General features: G+C 40.7%; 1 protein-coding gene across 1 annotated transcript; it reads right to left on the bottom strand.

The window, feature by feature from the left end:
- Window positions 1-20,297: 20,297 nt before the first annotated feature.
- Window positions 20,298-22,552, bottom strand: TMSB4X (thymosin beta 4 X-linked). The gene is made up of 3 exons (XM_032795913.2): window positions 22,444-22,552; window positions 21,050-21,163; window positions 20,298-20,750 (listed from the first exon to the last, which is right to left on the bottom strand). Exons 2-3 carry the CDS (start codon window positions 21,147-21,149, stop codon window positions 20,716-20,718), a joined length of 135 nt encoding a protein of 44 aa, XP_032651804.1. The 5' UTR covers window positions 21,150-21,163; window positions 22,444-22,552; the 3' UTR covers window positions 20,298-20,715.
- Between the last annotated feature and the right edge of the window lie 2,073 nt (window positions 22,553-24,625).

Raw genomic sequence — 24,625 nt, forward strand, 5'->3', positions numbered from 1 at the left:
TCACTCTGTCAGTCTGTTTTCTCACTTCCTCAGGTGGGTACTGCAGTTTTAAGAATGCTTAATAAAGATCTTGTAGGTGTTTGTCTCTATCTGAGGGATTGGAGCAAATTCGGTTGTATCTTAGGGCTTGGCTGTAGACAATGGATTGTGTGATGAGTCCTGGATGGAAGCTGGAGGCATGTATGTAAGTGGAGAGGTCAGTAGGTTTCCGGTATAGGGTGGTGTTTATGTGACCATCACTTATTTGCACTGTAGTGTCCAGGAAGTGGATCTCTTGTGTGGACTGGTCCAGGCTGAGGTTTATGGTAGGGTGGAAATTGTTGAAATCCAGGTGGAATTCTTCAAGGGCCTCCTTCCTGTGGGTCCATATGATGAAGATGTCATCTATGTAGCACAAGTAGAGGAGGGGTGCTAGGGGACAAGAGCTGAAAAAGCGTTGTTCTAAGTCAGGCATAAAAATGTTGGCATACTGTGGGGTCATGTGAGTAACCATAGCTGTGCTGCTGACTTGAAGGTATAAGTTGTCCCCAAATCTGAAATGGTTGTGGGTGAGGACAAAGTCACAAAGCTCAGCTACCGGGTGTGCCGTGGCCTCATCAGGGATACTGTTCCTGGCAGCTTGTAGTCCACTCCCATGTGGAATATTGGTGTAAAGAGCTTCTACATCCATGGTGGCCAGGATGGTGTTTTCAGGAAGATCACCAATGCATTGTAGTTTCCTCAGGAAGTCGGTGGTGTCTCGAAGATAGCTGGGAGTGTTGGTAGTGTAGGGTCTGAGGAGAGAGTCCAAATAACCAGCCAATTGGTACTATAAGAGTACCAATGCCTGAGATGATGCAGAGCATCCAGGATTTCCAGGTTTATGGATCTTGGGTAGCAGATAGAATACCCCTGGTCGGGGTTCTGGAGGTGTGTCCGAGTAGATTTGTTCCTGTGCTATGGCAGAGAGTTTCTTGAGCAGATAGTGTAGTTTCTTTTGGTAACACTCAGCAGGATTGGAAGATAGTGGCCTGTAATAGGTGGTGTTGGGGAGTTGCCTGGCAGCCTCCTGGTCATAATCCGACTTGTTCATTATGACTACAGCTCCTCCTTTGTCAGCCCCTTTGATTATAATATCAGAGTTGTTTCTCAGTGTTTATTTGTCTCCTTTTTAAATATAGGAAAAGTAACATCTACAAATTCTATCAAAGCAATACATTGCAAGAATGTTAGCAGCATTATCTCCCTGAATGGTTACTTTCTGTATCTCGGTAATAGGGGGAGGAGGTGTGCAGGGGGAGTGGTAGTTATACATCATACCATGATGATCCTGTGATAGTAGTTTTATCTGATAATAGCTTCTGCTGTTTGATTTTTAAGCTAACCTTGATTTCATGAAGCTCCTGATTTCATGCCTTAATTCTAGAGGCTAAATTATTAAATAAGGTGCGTTTTTTTTCATGATGAATATTTGTCAAAACATTTCTTAGTGCAGTCTGAAGACTGCTGTTTCTAGCCTTTGAATTGCTTTCAGTCTTTATAAGAAGGGAGAGACTAATTCCGCTATTAAAAAAGAAAAAGTCACCTACATGCTCTCGGTAGATCTCTAAAAGCACATTTCTAATGGTCCCTTTCTAATATTGCTACTGTAGGTGTGTCATAGTCATACTGTTAGACTTTGTACTGTTCGACTTTATCTATGCATGTTGTACCTATGTAAGTACAAATTTGCAATATGTACTATTGAGCAACAATGGGCAGCAATTTACAAGATATGGATCTAGGTATGTGGACAAATATTAAGTTTTCTGATTTTGGGGTGCAGGGGCCTGATTTCCAGAGGTAGGGTGCTTAGCATTTATTACCATTCATGCTCATTTAAGGCATCCTAAGTTAGGACACTCAAAATCACCAGTCACTTAAAAAAATTAGTCCTTTAGGTTAAACTGTGAAAATATCTAGAACAATAATGATGCTGAATATGCTGTTACATTTTACAGTTAAGAACAGTTTTCAGTGTAGGTGCAGGAGTTACATCATAGACTATTTGGTGGTTGTTCAAAAATAATTTTACCACTGAAATGACTCAATAGAAAAAATAAACGTATAGATGGAGAGAACCAAACGTGCATCTAGTCCGTCTGCTTGCCTTATAGCAGGTGCTGCTTGCTATTTAACGGTCATGATCACTGTAGTTTTGAATTTCGCCTTCTTTAACTCACACCTCTTCTTGCCCTTCAGCGTGTAAGTTACAACAATTCTGAGGGCTTGTCTAGGGGACACTAAGGAAAATTAAGCCAAATTAACTAACGGTATGAAATTGATGTACATACATTAAAGCACTTCTTAGTCCTATGTGGACACTCTCTTTCAGAAGTGAAGTGGCCTTAGTTCACACTAGTTTAATTCTCCTCCAAGGAGGAGGGATCTGGGAGAGGTGAGACATCAGCCATGCACAGTGTCCTTTTAACATAATGTCAGAAAATAAAGACAATGAGTCAATGACAATTTGATGTTTGACTCAGTTCACTGGGAATTTGTTTCTCACTCTAGGCAAAATAATTTGGGTAAATACATCATAAAATGGACTAAACTATAATACTCCAGTCCTGTAGACAAAATTAGAATCAACCAAATAAAGTCAACATATTTCAGTTTTCACAGGGGAAGATAGTAGAGATTTTCCCTGTCCCAGATTTTATTTGCCTTGAGGATGGAACCTCTAGCTAAGATAATATCCATAAACTACTTATACCAAGACATCCAAGTCATACCACTGTAATAAATGGGGAGATATATTTATTGTCTATTGCTGACCCTATTGATGCTCCCAGATGCTACCGACCATACAACATTATGGTAAATGATCTAAATTATCTTTTAATATTAATTGATCAACAGCTGGAGTATTCCCTTTAATACATATGTGCTCTGACAACATATATAACTAAGGGCTTGGCTACACTGGAGAGTTGCAGCGCTGGTGGTGGGTTTACGGCACTGCAACTTACTCACCGTCCACACTTGCAAGGCACATACAGCGCTGCATCTCCCTGGCTGCAGCGCTGGCTGTACTCCTGCTCTGCCTGGGGTATAATGATTGCAGCTCTGGTGATGCAGCGCTGCTCCACCAGTGTGGCCACCAAAAGCGCTGTAATTGGCCTCCAAAGGAATTCGGAGGTATCCCAGAATGCCTGTGCAGCCACTCCCAACAGCGCTGCAAACGCTGCAAATGTGGCCACACTGCAGCGCTGGTAGCTGTCGTGGTGGCCACACTGCAGTGCTTTCCCTACACAGCTGTACGAAGACAGCTGTAACTCCCAGCGCTGTACAGCTGCAAGTGTAGCCATACCCTAACTTACCATTCATTTGGTGAGCATAGGTGATGAAATGTTTAGGCATTTAAAAACATCATTTAGCACCTGCTTTATTTAGAGGGAAATGTGCTTGCAGGTGTGAAGCAGATTGGGCAGAAAACATGAGGTGGGGTGTAAAAGGCAGGTGCAGTTGGAAGCCTTTAAGCTACCACACAAAGAGGAAGAATTAGCAGTTGTTCATTTCCAACCCTATTATTTGGGGCACAGAAGTATGTAGCAAAACGAATGGAAACAACTGAAATAACTGTTTAAACAATGAGAACAACAAAACCATTGGCTATTCTGAGCTTAGTTTACTTCCCATGTATATCAATATAAAACATTTTCAGAGGTGGACGAATATACACTATCTTTACATAGCTCCAATGCAGTTGTGTTTTGAAAGGTTTTGATTTAAAGCAGGAAGGAGACTTAGCCACCAAATCCATAGAGAGTGCAACTCTGGCATTTCAGTCTGCATAACAGCATCCATGGCCATCACAATCTTCCCCTGGAAGAACTTCTCCTACAACCTACTGCCCATGCAAGTCCCATGTACAGGGGAATAACAAGTCACAGAGGGCGTTTTGAACAAATGTTAGTGCAGCTGCAGGCTACACCAATAGTTTGGTGAACTCAGTGCCAGTTGTTGGGGGGTGGGAAAGGTAATAATTAATGTGTACCTTGGACTACCATCTTCCCAAGTATGTGATTACTATGAGGCTCAATGCTGATAGGATGATTATCATAGAGGTGCTCACCCTCCGCTTTCACTTACAGAAGGGAGATCCGTGTGTGGATGTGGAACTGACATGTCATAAGATTATGAATACTGAGCTCTAACCATTTTATGAACACTGCATGTGACCTGGTAAGTGAGAGGAAGTTATGATATATTGGGATTATTGGAATTTCCTGCATGACAATATTGATCTAACTAATAGAGGACTGTAGGAAGAGCAAAAACAGGAAAGTCACATAATAAATCTAGATGAGGACATCTCAATACACACTGTGGCAAGCCATTAGCGTCAGTAATCCTGTCTCTGGCCTCTAAGAAGTAGCAAGTCTAATTTTGCCAAAGCTCTGAGGCTAGAGATCAAAAGAACACTGAAGAATTAAAAGCTTTTGTCAGTGGCAGAAGGGAGTCACTTGTCAGTAGCTGTCTAAGGACACAGGCTGCCACTGAAAGAGAGACTCTGGGGAATCTAAACAGTAGGGCCTGCCCAGATCCAGAGAAGAGCTAGATATGTGTACAGTCCATTTTATTGTTTTAAAGATGTTTTCTCTTAAATGCTTTTGTTCTAAATAAATGATACTTTGCTTCAAGGAGGCTATTTGGTTACTGGTTACCACTGCCATTGCGCTGGTGGGAAGAGAACTCCAAGGTCTGAGCCAAAGTCAGACCTTCTGGGGTGATCATGGCTGATACACAGAGGACTGCTACCCAGGGGGGGCCAACAAGTCTGAGTAGGTGAATCATTCCACCCCAAGAGAAAGGTGACAGCTTGAGGCCTGAGACCCAGAGAGGTGTGTGCTCAGAGAGACCAGGAGGAGTCAGAGGGGCAGCTCACCCAAGAACGTGGCACTGCATTATTCTTTGATTATCTCAGCCTAAGCATACTCACCAGAAAAGATACAAAGGGAGATTCACAGCTGACATAAATTGCCATAGTTCCACTGAGCTCCATCAGTGGTGCTACCCCAATTCATACTAGCTGAGAATCTGACCCATAATCTCCAAATTACAGATTGTAATGACAAATGTAAAAAACAGACACTTGCAACCTGCTAAGGTAAAACTGGAGCAGGATTTACAACCTAACATTGATTTGTCAGAATGCTCATACACATGAATTAAAAATATATTGTCGTTAACTAGATGCAAATTAACACATTACCAGTTTTCACCCTGCATTTGTATAACTGTTATAAATCTGTACCATATGTACTCTAATAATTCTAAATACTTTAAAATTACACTGGAGACCATTAGCCATCCATCAACTATTGGAAATGTCTGCTTGATCAAAGAGTGTTGGGTGTCTGGCTTCGCCATCAGAAATACTGTTTGCATATGTAGAGTGAACTGGGCTCGTGTCATGCCTCTTGTCTGTGATTGATTGAATGTGTATTAAGAGCACTGAATTTGTGAAGATGGGCTTGTTACTTGCAAAACAGAAAGAGCTGTGTGAAGAGAACATGATTGACAGTGTGTTATTGGATTAAAGATATTATATATTCTGCCTGTGTAAAAGAAACAAGCTATAAGGAATACACTAACATGGAGAAATTTCACAAGTATGGGATAATTTCCTCGACTTTATTAAATTTGATGGAGGAAGTCAATGCTTGTAACTGAAATGCCGCAATGGATTATAAATAATTTAACTTTCTGAAGAACAAAGACCGGGACTTGGTCATGTAATCAAATGATATAGTCACACAAAGAAGAAGAACGGAACCTGCACCTGCAAACACTTATCCATCTAAACAGCTACTCACAGAAGTAGCCCCATTGCCTTCTGCCACCGGAATTCAGATTGAATAGCACCTTTCACACACACAATTCTGATGGGATGGCTCATGTGAATATGGGTTTACAGGCTTGACCATTAGTGACTGACAGATGATTACAGGTTTTTATTAATTTGTTCTTTCCATTGCCTGTTTTCTTTCTTTCTTCTTTTAATGCTCTTTGCTCATGAAACAGCACCGTGGCAGAGGACAGGCGTTGTAAAGACGACACTCCCACAACACTGCTGCAAACTGTATCACTTCTGTAAGAAAAATCAATAAAAATGAATTTAAAAAAAGATGTCAAGTACTGTAGTATTCAGCAAGCCATTGATTTATTTTTCCACCTGTCCTTTTTACTGTAGATTGTGTCTTAAGGCCTGGCCCTGGGGTGATGCATAAAATGCCTCACCACAGGAGGAATGGTGATACAGGCACACCCTTCAAGGCACAATTCCCTTCTTGCTTTCCCTACACCAGCAGCAAATTACAACTGCACCCTACCATCAACCAGCTTGGTTGTAATGACTCGTGTTTCACTGGAGTCCCATTCATCCCTGCCCACATGCTCTGGGGGAGGAAGTGAAGGGGGAGAGGGAAGGAGAAGCAGAAGGGGATTAAGCATCTGAACCCAAGGTCCTAACCATAGTCTACCCTTCCCCCGTGTATGTAGTCCAAGTCACAACCTAGCCCTTAATCCCTTGGGGCTCAGTTTTTCACCTTTTCTTAAGTTTGTCTTGCATGAAAAGCCGCACTGAAAAAAGGAGATACTAGTGTGGGTAAGGCAGTATTCAGGGTGAATAGAATCTGAGCCTGTGATCACACTGGGAAAATTTCAACCTACACTTCATTGGAAATTACAGGGTTTTTTAAAATGGGGTCACATTCTGCAGTTTTTACTTAGGTCAGTTTTGCATTGACTCAGATCCTGAAAAGGGCTGAATATCTGCTACTCCCTCCTTCGGATGCATTTGAAGAAGTGGGCTGTAGCCCAAGAAAGCTTATGCTGAAATAAATGTGTTAGTGTCTAAGGTGCCACAAGTACTCCTGTTCTTTTTGCGGATACAGACTAACACGGCTGCTACTCTGAAACCTGCTACTCCCTCTGAGTCCAAGAATTGCACGCATCTGGCTTTTCTCTGGATTTGGCCTATTGATTTCAACATGCATTTGCCTTAGTATACGTACATGTGTGCCATTTCTCTTTTGTTAGCTCCTAGCCTATACTTAAGCCAAATATTTTTAGCGTCTCCACATATGATCTAGCTGTACTGGTAAAAATCTCATTGATTTCTGTGTCAGAACCTGGTCTGCAACTCCAAGGCACAATACTAAAATAATCTACAAGGAGTCAATCTTCTATTAGCGAGTAGAACAATATTACGTATCAATGGGTTTCAGGTCCAGAAGTCTATTATTTGTAACAAATTCCATTTTTTTCTATGTAACTTTCACCTCCTTATAGATCTACACAGAAAAAAAACAACAAAACACTGCCCTGAAGCTGAGGTAAACAGTAAATCAAGATTATATGAATAGTTAGATAAATATCCTCTTCTTCCTGATGAACAGTCTATACTGTCCCTAATTCTGCCCCATTTGCTGATATTCCACTGGCCTACTCTGCTGGGTCAGCTTTTGTCTTTCTGTCTTGCTTATCTGAGGACGAGTGGGAGGGGACGAATGGAGTATTACACAGGTCTAGCACAGGTCTAGCCACCTGAGGCAGAAGATTTTTAGAAGGAGCCTCCAGTTAAAAAAGTTTGGCAGAATATCACTGCTGAGTGTGAGGGATTTGGAGACACCAGACAGCCCAGCAGACCTGCTGTGACACGGTATGAGGGATTCAAGATATTACCAAAGGTAATGAGAGGGCTTCATGGGAGAGATGGCACTGTGACATTCCCCAGGGGTACGCAGAACTGTGAGGTACCTCACCACTACTTGCCCTTAATATGAAGGAGTCTAGTCTGGGTTGTGCCTGCTGTGGACCAGCTCCCTGAAACCAGTGGCCACTGGCAGCATAAGCACCACCTTTCAGGCCTGACCCTTTCTGTACAGGTAGTGACAGCCACACATCAAGCCCTAAGTTCACAGAGCATTCCCTGTAGTGTCCTACCCCTTATCCATGGAACACTCAGGGTATGGCTACACTGATTTGAAGTGTGAGTATGGTCAGAGCTCCAGCTCTGGGAGAGAGCTCTCCCAGCGCTGCACTTAAACCACATCCTCTACGGGTGTAGCTTGCAGCGCTGGGAGCCGCGCTCCCAGCACTGCGGCACTGTTTACACTGAGGCTTTACAGCGCTGTACCTTGCAGCGCTCAGGGGGGTGTTTTTTCAAAGTGCCAGTGTAGCCATACCCTCAGAGAATTACCAGGCCTGCTGTTCCCAAAGGAACAGTACACACCAGCTTGTCAGATTCATCACTTCACAGTATTGAGATATATTTATGGTTAAAACACGAATAAATTTATTATAAAAGACTTATAGATTCAGTAGCTAGTGAGTAAGGATATGGGAAACAAACGGTTACATATAAAACAAAATCACAACATGCTTTCTAGAGATTAAATTTAACTAACAGTTTAGTGTCCTATCTAAACAAGATTATGTTACCCAAGGTCCTCTTCAGGTTTTCAACCAAGATCTCATTTTCATTAATATAAATGCACTATCTGTTTATGTCCTAGGCATAGGCATCAACTCCATGGGTGCTCCGGGGCTGGAGCACCCATGGAGGAAAATTGGTAAGTGCTCTGCACCCACTGGCAGTTCCCTGCCCCCTCCCCAGCTCACCTCCGCCTCCTCCTGAGCACGCCACGTCCCCGCTTCTCCCTTTAGCTCCCAGCGCTTGCCGCCCTGAAATAGCTGTTTCAGGGTGGCAAGTGCTGGGAGGGAGGGGGATGGAGGGGGAATGGGGCATGCTCCGGGAAGAGGCAGGGCTGGAGCGAGGATTTGGGGAAGGAGTCCAATAGGGGGAGGGAGTGGGCAGAGTTGGGGCAGGGATTTTGGGGAAGGAGTTTGAATGAGGGATGGGCAGGGGTGGAGTTGGGGGCGGGGCCAGGGATGAGCACCCACTGGCATTGGGAAAAGATGGTGCCTATGGTCCTAGGTGCAAAATGAAGGGGTGTCATCTTTGCTTTCTAGAAATAGCTCCAAAGTTCATTATCTTTGCTCATAAACAGGATAACTATGGCTTGTTTTTTCCTGTGTACCCTTTCCAGTTGTCTTCACATCTCTTGGTTAACATTTGACTTCGTATTGAAATGGGCAGCCATTGTGTCATCTTACAATGCTTAATTTACATCCTGACAGAGAGATAGGTGAATAAGCATCTTTTGTCTGACAGGACTGTTTTTCACCTTTGCTGGGGACTAATACCTTGATACAGATCTAAGATTATATTTTCAGTCTATATACATAACTCCTTACATATTGTTCACAGAGATATTAATAACTAATGGCACAGCAGCTTTCATCTGTGACCTCACATTGCATTATTTGGTGAACCAGAATGTGCACACCAGAATTAGGATCTTCCTGAAACACCCTTGGCAGCTGGTGTTAAAAGGTTCTTGGGTCACAGGCATACAAACAGATTTTGGATCAGGGCAGCGTAAGTGCTGAGGAAAAGACAAGGTTCATGGGAATGCAGAACTGGAATTATTGGGGGATCAGCCAAAGAGAAAATTGTATTGGGGGAATAGGAACAGAGAGGAAGACAAGACGTTGGGAGGGGATGGGAGAGGACTAGGTTTGGAAAAAAAGGAGAAAAATGTCAAATAAAGAAGGCAGTGGGAAAGGAAGGAGAAAGAAGAACTCATAAGATTTTATTAAATTTTACATAAGCATCCAAAGATGGAAGATTGATCCAAACCTCCAGGCCTTTTGATAAGCACTCATCACAGTTGACACCTGCCTGACAGGTACAATAGAAGCTAATTTAGGTTTTGTCTACACTACACCGTTTTAAGCGACACGGCCATGTTGCTAAAAGTCTGGCAGTGTAAATGCTGTTTGTCAGCACTTTTGCGGACAAAATACTGCCACTTGCCGTGGCAAAACTTTTGTCTTTTGTTGTTCTATTGGCAGTGTAGACAAAGCCTTAGAGTCTTGGGCCAAACTTTACAAAAGGGGATGCCTACAGTTACGTATCTAAATTCATATTTAGGTACTTACATAAGAGTGGCCTGATTTTCAGATGCACTGAGCAGCCATAAATCTCCCCAAGGAGTTAGGGGAAGCTGTGAGTGCTCAGCACCTTTGAAAATCGGGGCACTTATTTGGGGCTCAGGATTTGCAAAGGGAGAAATGTGAGTTAAGCATCTTTGGGTGCCTGACTGACCTTTGTTTCCCTCTCTTTCTCCCTCACCCCTACCCTAGATATGGATTTAGAAGCCTAACTTTAGGCACTCAGGTTTTAAAAAGTAAGCTTAAGTATTCCAAATCTAAATACAGTGTCTGTTTTTCCCCATGATAGATACCACAGGCAAAATATACATTGATATCCACAGCATGCCCTATATTCTGTATTGAAAACAAAGTCATATAGGTATCATTGGCTCATCAAATCCCATCCAAAATATGTGAAGCGACATTTATTAACATTAGGATATTACTGTATGCGTGATTATACAGCTTTCCTCAATGATATAAACATGCCATCATTTACAGACCTTTCAGAGAATGCCAGGCAGAAGTTTACTGTTCCTAGCTCTAACCTTTAAAAAGGCAAGGACGCTGAGAGCTACACTGACATTTCTCAATGGAACTAACACCTCCTACACATTGCAGAGATGATTTTTAACAAGCAAAGCACCCAAGAAGCAGCCTGCCATACGTGTACAAGTTTAGAAGTGTGCAACATGCAGTCTTTTCCCTTAAAAGTTTATTCACCCTTAAAGATTTATTCACCTGCAATCTTCTGTGCATTACACTAATACCTCTCAGCCAGAAGCCCTGCTACACTCATTTTGCAGTGTTCTCCCATTTAATGCTGGCAAGCAAACTGCCATGCCCAAGGCAAGCTGCTGATTTTTGGACATTTCACAGAGTGGTCATTAAAATTGTTCCAAAAAAAAAAAAAATGTAAACCTCTTCATGGGAGCTTAATTCTCTGCATGGTCCAAACAAGCATCAGCTGCTTCTACAGTCATGAATTGTGTAGGATCCTCCTTGCTCTCTTTCATGTGTCAGACCAGAGGGTGAACAATTCAGCCTTCCACATGAAACACTTCTTATCCCTAATGCTGTTGGAATTACAAGGAATGAATAATATCACTGAAGCCTATAACACTCACTCACTTTTTACATTTCCCTAGGTATCTCTTGGAAATCATAGATCATTAGGGTTGGAAGGGACCTCAGAAGATCATCTAGTCTAACCCCCTGCTCAAAGCAGGACCAATGCCCAAATGCCCCCCTCAAGAATTGAACTCATAACCCTGGGTTTAGCAAGCCAATGCTCAAACCACTGTAATCATCACAAATTTGAATTTGTTTTAGAGTCATATTAATACCCACCTAGACACATCTTCATGAGACCTTCAGACCTCCTCATGGCTTCAGATGTATCCTTAGTCTGAGATTTGTTGGTAGACCTGGCTATTCCACTATGAAGCAAAGTCTTTGGCTGAGCAGTGATATTTCCCTAAAATAGCAATGTCTGTATAATTACATAAAACGAAGGTCCAGCTGCACATTCAGGCTACTTCGCACCACTCCTATGATGGAAAGAAGCAATAAATCCAACATAAATGGTTGGTTAAACCAGCTTTATGGCTGCTCTGCATTAGTGGAATGGTGCAAAGCAACCAGAATGTATTGGTACCAACCAATCATTTTACAAATGTATCTTAAATTCCCCACCTCAACGATTTGTTACTTAGCATCATCCTTGAAACAGCTGCATTGGCAATGAATGTAACAAAATGTAATGGATATTTTTCAAGAAAGAGAAACTGGGTATTTTCCAAGACATTTTCCAAAGGAGTTATAGGAAAAGACTGAAAATGACAAATAGGAGAAAGCTGTCTTGCTTGCTTCCCTCCTTTAGCTTCAACTAGTTAGCCCCCTTTCCTCTTAAGTGCTTCTCTCCCTCCCCACAAAAAAGTTTTTTTCCATTATTGTTGTGGTTTTAAAGAAACCATGTCAACAACTTGCCCTCCTAATCTCTTCTTGCCATCAGAAAGCAGCGACATACCAATACTATCTGTTGTCCTATAGGCAGATGAGCAAAAGATCAGGATGACTCAAGGTCTAGGACTCTAGGCACCCCTAAATGGTCCACAGGCCAGAGTAAAACAAACTGGAGCTTGACAAGCACACAGGAACTTGGCAGCCTGCAACATATACAACATGGAGCAACAAATTGTCTGCACCAGGAGCAACCTGGAGGACAGGCCTAACTTTGTCTATTTTGGAGAGGCAGATTGCAGTGCACCAGAATGAGACATGACAAGAAAGCAGAAGAAAAAGGTAAAAGCAGAACAAACATAACCTGGCATCAGCAATGTTTCAGGCCTTGCTGGTTTCTCCTGTGCCCCTGAACGCAGAGGAGATCAAGGACACTGTAGAGATGGTGCCTTTTTCAGAGAATATATCCCTAAGGTAAGACCTTGCCACATTTCCATTCAAGAAGGGTGCTCTGTAGCTGGTTCACTCTTCTTAATTTCTCCCTTGGCTGACCATGTTAGGCTTCAGAAAATGGGTTTGATATCATTAGGATACTTGGCTAGATGGACCTTTGGTCTCACTCAGTACGGCTGTTCTTATGTTCTTAGTTTACCTTTCTGTGTTAATCCTCTCAGTACCTCCACCTGGGCCCTTCCCTTTCTCAGTGGCACATTGCTCTGCCCCAACCAGTCATAGAGTTAAATGCTACAATTTTAGTAGTAACCTTCTTGGCCACCTGGGGTGCTCAGTCAGTGAAGAGAATAGTGCATGCTTATTCATAACCACATCAGTGGAAATAATCAAGGTGATAATGCATTTACCACTTGTTAATTATATGGTCATCCAAAACTCTTGTCAGGACAATCTTACTATTTTGGGCAATTGACGCAAGTTAGAACAGCCCAGCCCTCAGCCTCTTCTAATTTATCCCAGGGAATGTTCAGGTGTGGACATGCCCCGGGATTGTGGGGTAGCTTACAATTTAAATTATAAACTTTTAGTCAGAGCCCATCTTTTTGCTTTGTGTTTACAGAGTGCCTAATGCACTGGGACGCTGATTCATGACAGGTGGTACCATAATACAAACAATAAGTAATAATAATAAACCTATGCCAGTTCTCAAGGCACTCAGGGCTGTAAGTCACCTTGTCACCCCCTGCCTTCTGCATGAGGGTGACCTGCTTGTGCTTAACTATGTGTCAGCTCCCTGACACAACCAGCCTGTTAGTCACCCAAACACTCTTCTCTGGGCTCTGCCAGCCCTTCTTTTACCATGCAAGTTAAAATAAGTGTTCCCATGTCGTGTGTAGCCACTTCTTCACTGAGCGCTCACAGAAATAGTAGGTCTGCTCTCCCCAAAGGAGTTGTGTACACATTAGCTTGTATGATTCAACTAAGGATCAGCTTCTTCTTTAATACCACAGCACTGAGATACAGTTATAGTGAACACAACAAAAAGTTTATTATCAGAGATTCAAGAGATCGTGAATGAGGATAATAGAAACAAAGGGTTATATATAAAACAAAATCATAACATGCTTTCTAGAGAATAAACTTAACAGGCTAACTTCCCGTCCAAAGCCTTTTTCAATGCCTTCAACTAAGGCTGGTTGCGATTCCATTTTTATGAATGTAAATAAACTGTCCAGTTACTCTCATGCTGTGGGATAAGGTTTGTCTTTTCTGCCTTCTGCTTATATCCCCAAAATTCATTGTTTGTAATTAGCAAAGATATGCTCCCCCCAATGTTTTCTTTTTCCTGTGTGCTCTTTCCTGTTGACATTCACACCCCTTCAATAACTTCATATGCAAATAGGCGTCCCCTGTGTTAGCTTGCAAAGCTTAATTTACATCCAACAGAGAGGTGGGTGAATAAACGTCTCTTGTCTGACAGGAAACCTGTTTCTCCACCTCTGTTGTGATGCAGAGTCTAAGAACATATTTTCAGTGTACATACATAACTCCTTACATAGTATATGTACATACACCTCACAGTCATAACAATGACCAGTATGTCCCTGGTTTATATGTCCTCACATGACATTCTTTGGTGAACCAGAATGTACATACCAGAATCAGGATATTCTTGTAACCCCCTGGCCAATTGGCACTGAAGGGTAGATGGGTCACAAAAACCACATCAGCATACGCTCCCTGCTAATCTACACAGATCCCAGAAGCTGGTCTAATATTGTGGTGTGGGGTAAAGTTTGTATTGTCTGAGTTTAGGAAGGCCACACTACTCTTACATGGTAAAGCCAGAGACTAGTTAATTTAGAAATATTTTAGAGAGTTTCAAAAAGGTTAGTGAGATTATTTTTTTTATCCCTCCACCTAGCCTACTAATTTAGGTTCCATGGTGCTAAGTGGATAGGGATCAGAGGGAGACATATAAACCTCTAAAAATGACCTGTCTAGCCATAAATTTAAGGTCCAATATTTGAGTCAGGCCCCTCCACAGCTAGAAACAAGTTTTGTGTGTCTCATTGGAAAAGGGGATGCTTCCCTTTCCACTAGTGCAAGGTTACCCTTTCTATGTCTGCAGGGTCAAGACCTATCAGACCTTAACTCTGTCATTAATGTAGTCCTGATTGTTTTCCACACTGGGCTTTGAGTGGGTGTAATTTCAAGAGGAAATTCCATATTTGGAGGAAAGGAAGACAAACATTTCCTTGGGAGATTTTTTGTTTTGGTTTTTTTTCTTTTTTTTTTAAATGGCAGCTGCTGGAAGCTGTTCAAAAATTTGGAAAGTAAGAACTATTGCGCCATTAGATGTGTTAGAAGTCACAGGGCTGGTGAGGGTCCTAGCTGTATGATTAATTTATCACATGACTTCTCATGTGGTTCCACAATTATCACATGATTATTACCTCCAGATATATTTGTACATTAACTAGAGTGACTTGAAAATGAATTCCAGTGCTAATAATTGTGTTTTGCAGCAATATTTCACCATTTCAAAATGTTTTAAAAAGCCAAAACATATGGTAAATAAGCACCAGTATAAGAAATCAAGTGAAAACTAATATAAAGAACATTTGATTTTTAAAGTATTATTTATGTTCTAGGTTCTAGTTATGGACTTTTTCTTAATTTCCCAATTTACAGCCATTTCTACCATCTCCTCTACCATCTCTCACTTTCTGGCTAAGGGGACCCAGAGAAAGACATGCACCCATGTACTTCCTACTGCTTGGTGGCCAATAACTGCACAAACTGCCCTTTGAATTAGATTGTAGAGGGAAGACAACTGTTGAGCTGTCCTAAGTGGAAATGCCACCCACAGCAGTAAGGTGCTGACAGGCAATAACAATCTGGCAAGATTTACAGCTCTGGCACTCTGCCCTAACTGCAGAAAGTCCAGTAACAGCGTAAACTCAGTGGAGGTAAAGACATATCTACCATAGAAATTTGTGTTCCAATTTATTAAAAACAGCTTGTAAACTATACTACCATTATGGGTGAAATCCTGGATCATTGAAGGTAATGGGAATTTTGGCATTGATTTCAATGGGGATATCACCCTATAAATCTAGCTATCACATCTGCATCTGTCTCATCTTTCTAATTTTGGCACTACTGCAGGTTCAGACCATCACAGGAAACTTGGGTTGGCTGAATTATTTATTGCAAATAATAGTACATGCTAATTTACCACCACCCTGTTGTCAAATGCCTCCTAAACAGATTCTAATTTCTGCAAGGGTATTCAGTATTCATAAGGATTATGCAAAAAAATTTCAAGCTATGGGTTGTTCTTGAACTGTTCACGTTAACTATTTGCTATTCATTGTGTGTGATTGGTCAATGAGGTCACATGATACTGTTTCTGCTCCCTGATTTCAGGAATTAAATGTTATGAACAGCAGAATGATGAATAACGCACAATTTTTTGGGATGAGCTGTCATGAGTGAGTGACCATCCAAATAATACGATCCCAGAGGAATAACAGCAAATACGTTGCAGTCCTTGTATTTGTTAATCATTTTTTCATTATTCAATATGAGAAACAGTCTATATTAGGTAAATAAATTCAAAAGCATCAGACAATAAATCCAAAGGTATCAGAAAACCAGAACAACAGGTTCCATGTATTTTAAGAGATTTTTTGCTTATAGCTGATAGCTTCTTTTGGCGACTCTTCTCATACTGAGTAGTAAGTAGTGAGCAGTCCTATTGATTTGGGCCATAAAATACTACCTTAATGTGCATAAGGGTGGCAGAACTAATTCAGTGTTGCCAAATCTCACAATTTTATTGTGAGTCTCACACTATTTGACATTTTTCTTAAAGCCCCAGCACTGGAGACCAGAGATTTTGTGAAAATCTCAGATTTTGCATTTTCTTTTTTCCCCACTGTTTTAGTCCTTGTGGCTAAGAAGGAAAGCTGGAAAATGTGACCTCAGTGCACAGTAAAACAGAAGGCAAATAAAAAAAAACAAAAAAACCCAAATGTATTATTTCTAAAAAAAAAACCTCAGGATTTTTGGGGGTCTGCCTCATGATTTTTGAAAGCTCAAGGCAGCAGTATTGAAATCAGGCCTTTAATTTGGAAATCCTTCACTCAGAGCAGGAGGGAAAATGGATTCTTCCTTGTCACAAGTTATACAGCTTTAAAATAGGTACATGGTTAACATCAATGCTTTCTAAAAATAATTATATCACAGGGACAGTGGCAAATTAATCTGTCAAACAGTGTACAAATAACATAGAGATGATATATAAAATTGCTTTTATACAAATTAATAGCCAGTTTTATTTACAATTCCATTTCCCATTCTGTTGCATTTCAAAGTGTATAAAATAAGCACATCAAATGCTGTCAGAGGAAACTGCCTTCCCCAGCCTTCTCTTACATATTTCTAAGGTTGATCTGCATATTTGTACTAAGGTGTATGAATAAGTAAGCTTCAGCTATATTTCTAATTGCATTAAAGAAAATTCTACCATATGTGGAATTAGAATGCCCACTTTCTCTTGCCTATATTATTTTTTGCATCATCCCCCATGGCTTGGCTTATTTTCCACAGTCAAACACATGAATTACTTTAATGTACCATTTGGACTTGTACTTATTTGTTCCTTCTTTTTAAAAATAATTTTCTTCAATGGCTACGTGCATTAGCCACTCATGATTAAACTAAAAGCTAGAAATTGGTCTTTGGTGTTCTTTTCTACCCGGTTACTAGGGAAGTAAAGGTTACTAAGGGAAGTGGTGTTTTATCACACATTCAGCGTTGCACAAAAATAGCCAAAACGTTTGCATTAAGGAAAGGCTCAACAATTTTTTTCTATAAATTTAGTACCAAAGGTGCTATTTTGGATATTGGGAACGATGTTTTCTGTTCAATACATATATCTTGCAGCTTGTATGACAGTGAAAAATCTTATTTAAAACCCTAAAATGAACAATTTGCTTCAGAGCTTGAAGGCACAGCTAAACATTTCAAAACCTAGGCAGTTCTCTAAAGCTGAGCTGCATTTCTGGTGGGGGTGGGGGAGACAGCACATCAGACATCATAAAGACTTTGTCTCTGAGAGGGCTGGGCTGATGTGGCTGCACAGCATGTGAGATCAAAAACCATATGTGCTGCTCTGTTTCAAATGACCTTTTTTCATAACCAGGTTTCTTGCCTGTAATTTTTGTAGTGAATTTAATACTGGTGAAAGTTGCTAGATTGACAGTACTACAGCCTAAACCTAAACCCATTTGTTTATTATCCACAGTATAGCTATAGAAGAGTCAGGAGCAACACAGTACGTCTGATTCTCCTCTGCCTTGCACCTTGTGCTCACTTACACTTGTGCCACATGAATGTAAGATGCTACCATATTTAGAACTCTCTTTTCACAGTGCGGGGAATGTTTTGCAGCCACTGTGCACTCACTTCGCACTGATATAAATGGCTACACATGGTGTAAAGCAATGGAGAATGGGGCCCAGTATTCTTCAAATCTGACCTGGAGGGATCACCATCAAATTCTGGTGACTGCATATATTCATTCATTCAAAGCTTTGCCTCTCTATTGAGGATCCTGACAATAGGACTAATTCACATCAGTTGTGACATAATCACCTCCCTACTAGAAACTGGGCTAGAAACTCATTATATACTGTAGGCCACCAAACAGCTAGGAGATGGTAACACTCTTTGGACATTATTGACTTCTGGTACATTTGGACCAGTGACCTAGAAGGGAAAGGCTCTACATCCAATTACCATTTGCCTGAGCCATCCTATGTTCACTTTTACACACACACACACACACACACACAATTATAATTTATCAAAGCTGCAATCAGATAGCTACAGGTCAAGTTCATGAGTCATCAATCTAAATGCATGCCAAAAAAGGTAATGAGAAGCTACTGGCCACAGTACCACAAATACATAATACTGGGCCAGCTCCTCAACTGGTTTAAAGCAGCATAGCCCATTGATTTAAATAGAGCTATGCCAATTTACACTGAGGATCTGGTCTTCCGTGTCTAGTGTTCTAATTCTTTTAAAATATATTGCTCTGATATTGCTATGGTTTTCGTTGCAGAGATGAACCAGTGCAAGCAGATGCTCACCGCCACTCTAATTGACCGCGACTCGCATACATACAACATAGACTGTAACTCTTGAGTTTAGTCATATGCTACTTCCTGTGCTAGCTGATTAAGATCAGAAGCTAGGATGTGATTGTCTAAACGATTTTTCAGAGACTCGATTAACTGGTTTCCTGTACCTTCTCTACAATGCATGAGGAAGAAAATTAAAGCCTAAAAACATCTACCACCACAAGCAAAGATAACTGACTTTATTTTCTAATGGACCCCCCTAAACATAATGGAATTATCTTGAAGCATTTTTGCCAACAGATTTTCAATGGATTACATCAGCATTTCACTGAGTCCCAGTTCTTAGAATATGTAGACTTCCTTATTAAACACTTGATCATACAAGATGTTGAATGCCTTCAATTTTCATTGACTTCAATGGGAGTTAAGGCTACACAGCATCGGGCCTTTATTCTGTTCATAAGTATTAAGCTAGAGGAATCAAGTTATGCACTCATGCTGATGAGAATTCAGTCAAGAACAGAATTCATCCTGCGAGGTGGAGTGCTCCCAGTACCTTTTGAGTACAGACTAGGTGCACTGAGCATCTTGCAGAATTAGGCCCCTGATCTATATGCCTTCAGGGAAAAGGCTCAATGAAATTGATCCCCCCAGGGATGAATTTGTCTCCATTGCAGTTCATTCACATGGCACCCCCCGGTACAGCTGATCCAGCATCAAGAAGAAAGTGCAGGACCAAATCTTACAGACACCGAATAAGCTAAGATACTAGTGACCTTCACAGACCATCCCAACACCCATATGAAGTGTCATTTTAGGTTGCTAGATGCTTAGCCATGAAATTCTGGGGAAAAAATGGATAAAATCCTGATGCCCATTGCCTTTAAAATGGGTCCAGAATTTCACCTGTCATATGACAGGGAAGGGAGATGAATGTGTACATCTGAATTTGGGAAGCAGGTTATGTGAAATGGCATCCTAGTCTCCTGGTTTACAGGATTGTTTTCTTCCATTGATATTTTTTAAATTAACATGGATTTTATCCCCAAATTATTAGTTTAACATTTTACAAACAAGATTCTAGGTCAGATCATCATACAGTGACTAAAGACATTACCCAATGGAGCTCTGAACAGATCCAAACTATATTTAATTCTGCTGAACTTCATTTGCACAGAATACCCTTTATTAAATGATCATTAATAGTTTTACTTTTAGCACAAAGAATGAGTTGTCAACAATAGGCAAAAGAGTCTGGCTACCCTTGTTGCTGTCTTCATGAATTTATTCTAAAATTTTAAGGTTCAGTCTTTTATTATATGGCCTACTAAACTGAATGCAGATTAATTACATATTTGCAGGAAGAAAGTGCAGTTCAAGGGTGAAGATAAGAATGATTTCTATAAAAGGAAATGTTTTAAAAAATACAAAAATGCTAATTTATCTCAAATTTGAAAAATAAATATTAGAATGAAGCATATTTACAGGAAAGCAAACAGCTGTGATGCATATAAATATGAATGAAAAATCTATTCGAAGTGTTGTAGGACTGAAATTGGCAAGAGCATATATCAAGAGCCAAAAATATGGTCTTTTTTTTTAAAATAATCTCCGAAGGTCTCCTAGCATCCCACGTTAACACAGGCACTAAGGCTTCATCCTATGATATCACAGTCCAAAAGATAGCACATCAATACCATCCAGATTTTAAAACATTTTATTTGCATATTAAAAAAATTGTGCATTCCAATAATTAAAATCATTTGAACAAAAAAAAATGGCACTCGATTAACTGCATTTTACAGCTCGCAGGACCTTGGTACAGCTTTGCATTTATTCGTGTGTTACTAGTTTACTGTAGTCCCACCCAAGTTCTTCTTTCATCAACATGCAAGCTCTTTCATGCCACCAGGACCAAACCCAGACAGGCAGATGGAAAGGCAGCGCGCCTTCATTCAGTGTCAGTAGTTCTCTCTATTTTTTGATGTGAAAGGGGCAGTACAGTCATTTAAACTTTATCCAACCTCTTTGCATCTTACAAAGTTAAACAGCTAAAAGAAGTAAAATAAGAAGGCAATGCTTGTGGAATGTACAGTGCATATTGGCGGCGCACGCCTCATTACGATTCGCCTGCTTGCTTCTCCTGTTCAATTGCTAGAAGAGAGGGAAAAAATAAGAATTTTAAAAATAAAGATGAAATACTTGACATTTTTAAAATATAAATGTTACATTTTTATGGAATATAGAAATCAATTGTAGATTTATAAAACTGGTAGAAAATTATCTTAATTGCAAAATGTACTACATGTAACTTTACAGTGGTTCAGATAGTTTATATCTATTCAGTAATCTCATATATATTTCACATAATGTATATGTATAAAAACTCTCTCTACCCTGTCTTTATCTTTTCCTTGTCTTTTCCCTCTCCCTGTTAAATTATACATACTTACTTTCTTTTGAAGGCAGGGGATTTTTCTCTTGCGTTTCTGTTTTCTTCAATTTAGTCTTGTCAAATTTCTCAATTTCAGCCATATCTGGTTTGTCGGACATTTTTGCAGATTAATCTGTATGTGGAAAGGAAAGACAGTTTGACTCCTCCACCTTTTATTCAGAAATGCGTTACTCGCTCCTTGATCTTCAGCCAGCAACCCCGCCTCCCGTCTCCCTCTGTAAGAGGCACGTAATAGCCTCTCTCTCTCTTTTTTTTGTAATAAGATATATATTCAGCGAAATAAAATTCACCCCACAGTATATTACACGATGAAATGGTATGTACAAATCTAGCCAAGGCTGATTAAGGAGTTTAAAAATAAAATCAATGCAGGAAATACGTTGTTTTATCATCAGATCATTTTTTAAAGTGGAAATTTAATCCATTATCAAAACAATTGCCTATTGTTGAGACTGTTTTCTTCTCATTAAAATCTCTTCAATGTTTCCACGTTGTTCTGAATAGAACAATGGGAGGATGGTGTCTGGAAGAGGCTATTTATCTTTAAAAAAAAGATTTCATGCACAAAACACAAATATTAAAATGTAAAATAATGCCAATGCCAAGCAACTAGCCTATGCTAATCACATTCTCCATCTTGGGGTCTGTCCGTCTGCTCTTTCTTCCTTTAGCACATTTGGATGAAGTCCTGCATTCTTTTCTCCTCACAAAGAACTGAAGCTGCAGTCTGAGGAAGCTCAAACCACCGCCCCTGCTGTTTGCTGCCTTTCTCCTTCTCAGCAATGCAGCCACAGATACAACGCTGCCTGGATTTAAACATAGATTTTCTTGTACAGATGCACACACAAGCACTCACACCCTCTTTCAGCAGCTGAAGGTTTAAACAATACAATCTCCCCTTCCTCTCCTCCCTGTGTTGGGAGTTTGAGATTTTAGCACACATCTGCTTGTAGTAAATTCCCTTCTAAATAGCGGGGAAGGAAGAAGTAATGCGTAGATCAACAAAAATCTCCTGTTGTTGGGTCACAGATACTAAAATATTCAATTAGTGTCGACTAAGATGCCAGCTTTTTTGTCAAGCCAGAACAAAGGAAACAGAGAGGGCTTCCCCCATTTCTTTCCTTGGACTCGCATTTAACATTTTCACCCAATCTGTCCAACTTTAACGACGCCACTAGTCTTAAGTACTGGCTTACAATTAAAATCTCTTGGATGCATTTGAAAGCATCAGGAATATTCCATCCTGAAATTTAGTAACAAAGCAAAGGGTGTTGAAGAAGGAATTGGGTTAAAAATCCACACTCATCCGCACAGACATGGAGAAATGCATGCTAATAAAAGGGGAGAGCGAGGGAAAGAAAACCATAGTTGAAATATAAATTGTGTCCTCACCACTGATGCTCTGCACAGAAGTAACTCTAGTCTTTTGCAGCTGCTGCTCTGGACTGTAGTATACGTGCTTTCTCTGCATGAGCAGTTATATCCTCACTTCTATGCAAATGAGAGTGATGTCATTGAGTCTGCTTTAACCCTTTCACTACAGTCCCAGTTCCTTGCTTCCTTTTTTATGTTATTATTAACTATTATTACTTATTATTTATTACCGTGCTATAAAAGCAAAAGCCAGCAACCAGCTTCCCTATAGAAAGCATTATTTGTGTAGACAGCTGTCCCTGAAAAGAAAGTTAGGGCATTTGTGGGTGTGATATTCGTACTAATGGCAAACTATCACAAGGGAAGGCCTGTTGTAGCAGCTAGGACATGACACGCACCCCCCTACTAGAAAACGGGCATCATAAATGCCCAGCAAACCAATACAACACAGGAGAATGCTATCTCTGTGGTCCTAATGCAAGGATGGAAGGCGGTGGCGGGGGGTGTGTGTGTGTGTGAAATGACAATGTCTGTCACTCCATGGTTCCCCTTCATGTCGATGTGAAAGGATTTTCTTCTTGTATTTTTATTTGCAGCTATTACTATCTTCTGGCCCTTGAAAACTGTCTGACATCAGGTGGGTTATTGCATTTGGTGCTAAAATCCCAGCTACAAGGCGGTGGGGGGGGGTATCCCATTTTAAAACCACTCTAGTTAGAACAATACATTTTTAACAGATGATAACTCTGGGCCATATAATGCCAACCATTATTAAGCAGAAATCTCAGCTGAAATTAATGGGAAGTTTTGCTTAAAAAATCAATGGCAACAATATGCTGGCTCCAGAAAATAGCATAACAAAGTGCTTACTGTTTGTAATTGCTGCTTTTCTTTGTTCATTTTTACTTCCTCTTAGTGTGTCTGGAGGCCGGAGGGTCTAGTGATAGCTGTTTTTTTTTACGTTTTGTAGAGAAACTGCAGCCATGTTGTGACCATATTGTGCTGCATTTCCAAAAACCTGGTATATTTTTGCTCAAACTTTTTGTGGATTTCTTTTTGTTAAGCAATAGTTTCTTACTACTCATGTTACTCAAATTTCTTCACTTACAAAACCTCATCTTTATCAGATAGCAGACTCCAGGAACTGCCCCCCTGCTGTCCTTGCGATTGTGCTGCGAGTGAAAGAAAGAAATCATATAGGCAGGCTTTCTCGCAGCTCCAGCAGACAATAGCTCTAAGGAGACCCCGACTTGCCCCTCTCCACCCCTAGCTCCATTCACTATAGCTGGGTTATCACAGACCATGCATCTCACTGTGTGCTTCAAATTCTGATTCTTTGTGGTTGGAGGGCAGACAGAGGCATGGTATATACAGGATTTCCACAATACTAGGCCTCAGCTAAGCAAGGCCTGGGACCTCTCCATGCTGTATATTTCAAGCTTCCCTGCACCGAGCATTGCAAACATAAGCAGCACATCTAAAGGAGTAAAATGATCCATTTGTGACAACACAAGGGTCTAGATATTTGGGTAATTTTTGGATATGGGGGAGGGGAGGATGGCTGGAATATTGTTTCTGTGTATACAGGATTGGACAATACACCAAACTATCCATGCAAAAATACATAGAAGCGAAAAAGTTGTTAAATCTCTGAGTTTTAACTATCCTGATTCATTATCTCCTGTCCTGGAGAATGGGGGAGAGGGAGTTTCACAGGTCACACCAAAGGGGCAAGGTTTGTGGGGTCCTGGATTGTGTATGCAGAAGTTCATTCAATCTTCGCTGATCCTGGGACATCTATTTGGAGACCCATGCTGCCCGCTGTGTTGCTCCTTGGCTCCACGCCCTGGCAACCGCTGTGTGTGTATGTGTGTTGGAGGGCATTTGAAGCCACAACTCCTAAGCAGCATTAATTTACACTAGTTAATTAATTAGCCTCTTAGAGTTGGTAGGGTAACTCCCACCTTTTCACGTTCTCTGTTTGTATATATAGCTCCTCACTATATGTTCTATTCTGTGCATCCGATGAAGTGGGCTTTAGCCCACGAAAGCTTATGTTCAAATAAATCTATTCATCTCTAAGGTGCCACAATACTCCTGTTCTTAATTTACACTGGTCATTATGAATACATCTATGCCAGTTCCTGAGGGGAGCATGCCACACAGAGTGGCTGATAAATGGCTTTGCCTTCACCTATTA

Source organism: Chelonoidis abingdonii, chromosome 1, assembly GCF_003597395.2.
Source record: "Chelonoidis abingdonii isolate Lonesome George chromosome 1, CheloAbing_2.0, whole genome shotgun sequence".
NCBI classification, from domain to species: Eukaryota; Metazoa; Chordata; order Testudines; family Testudinidae; genus Chelonoidis; species Chelonoidis abingdonii.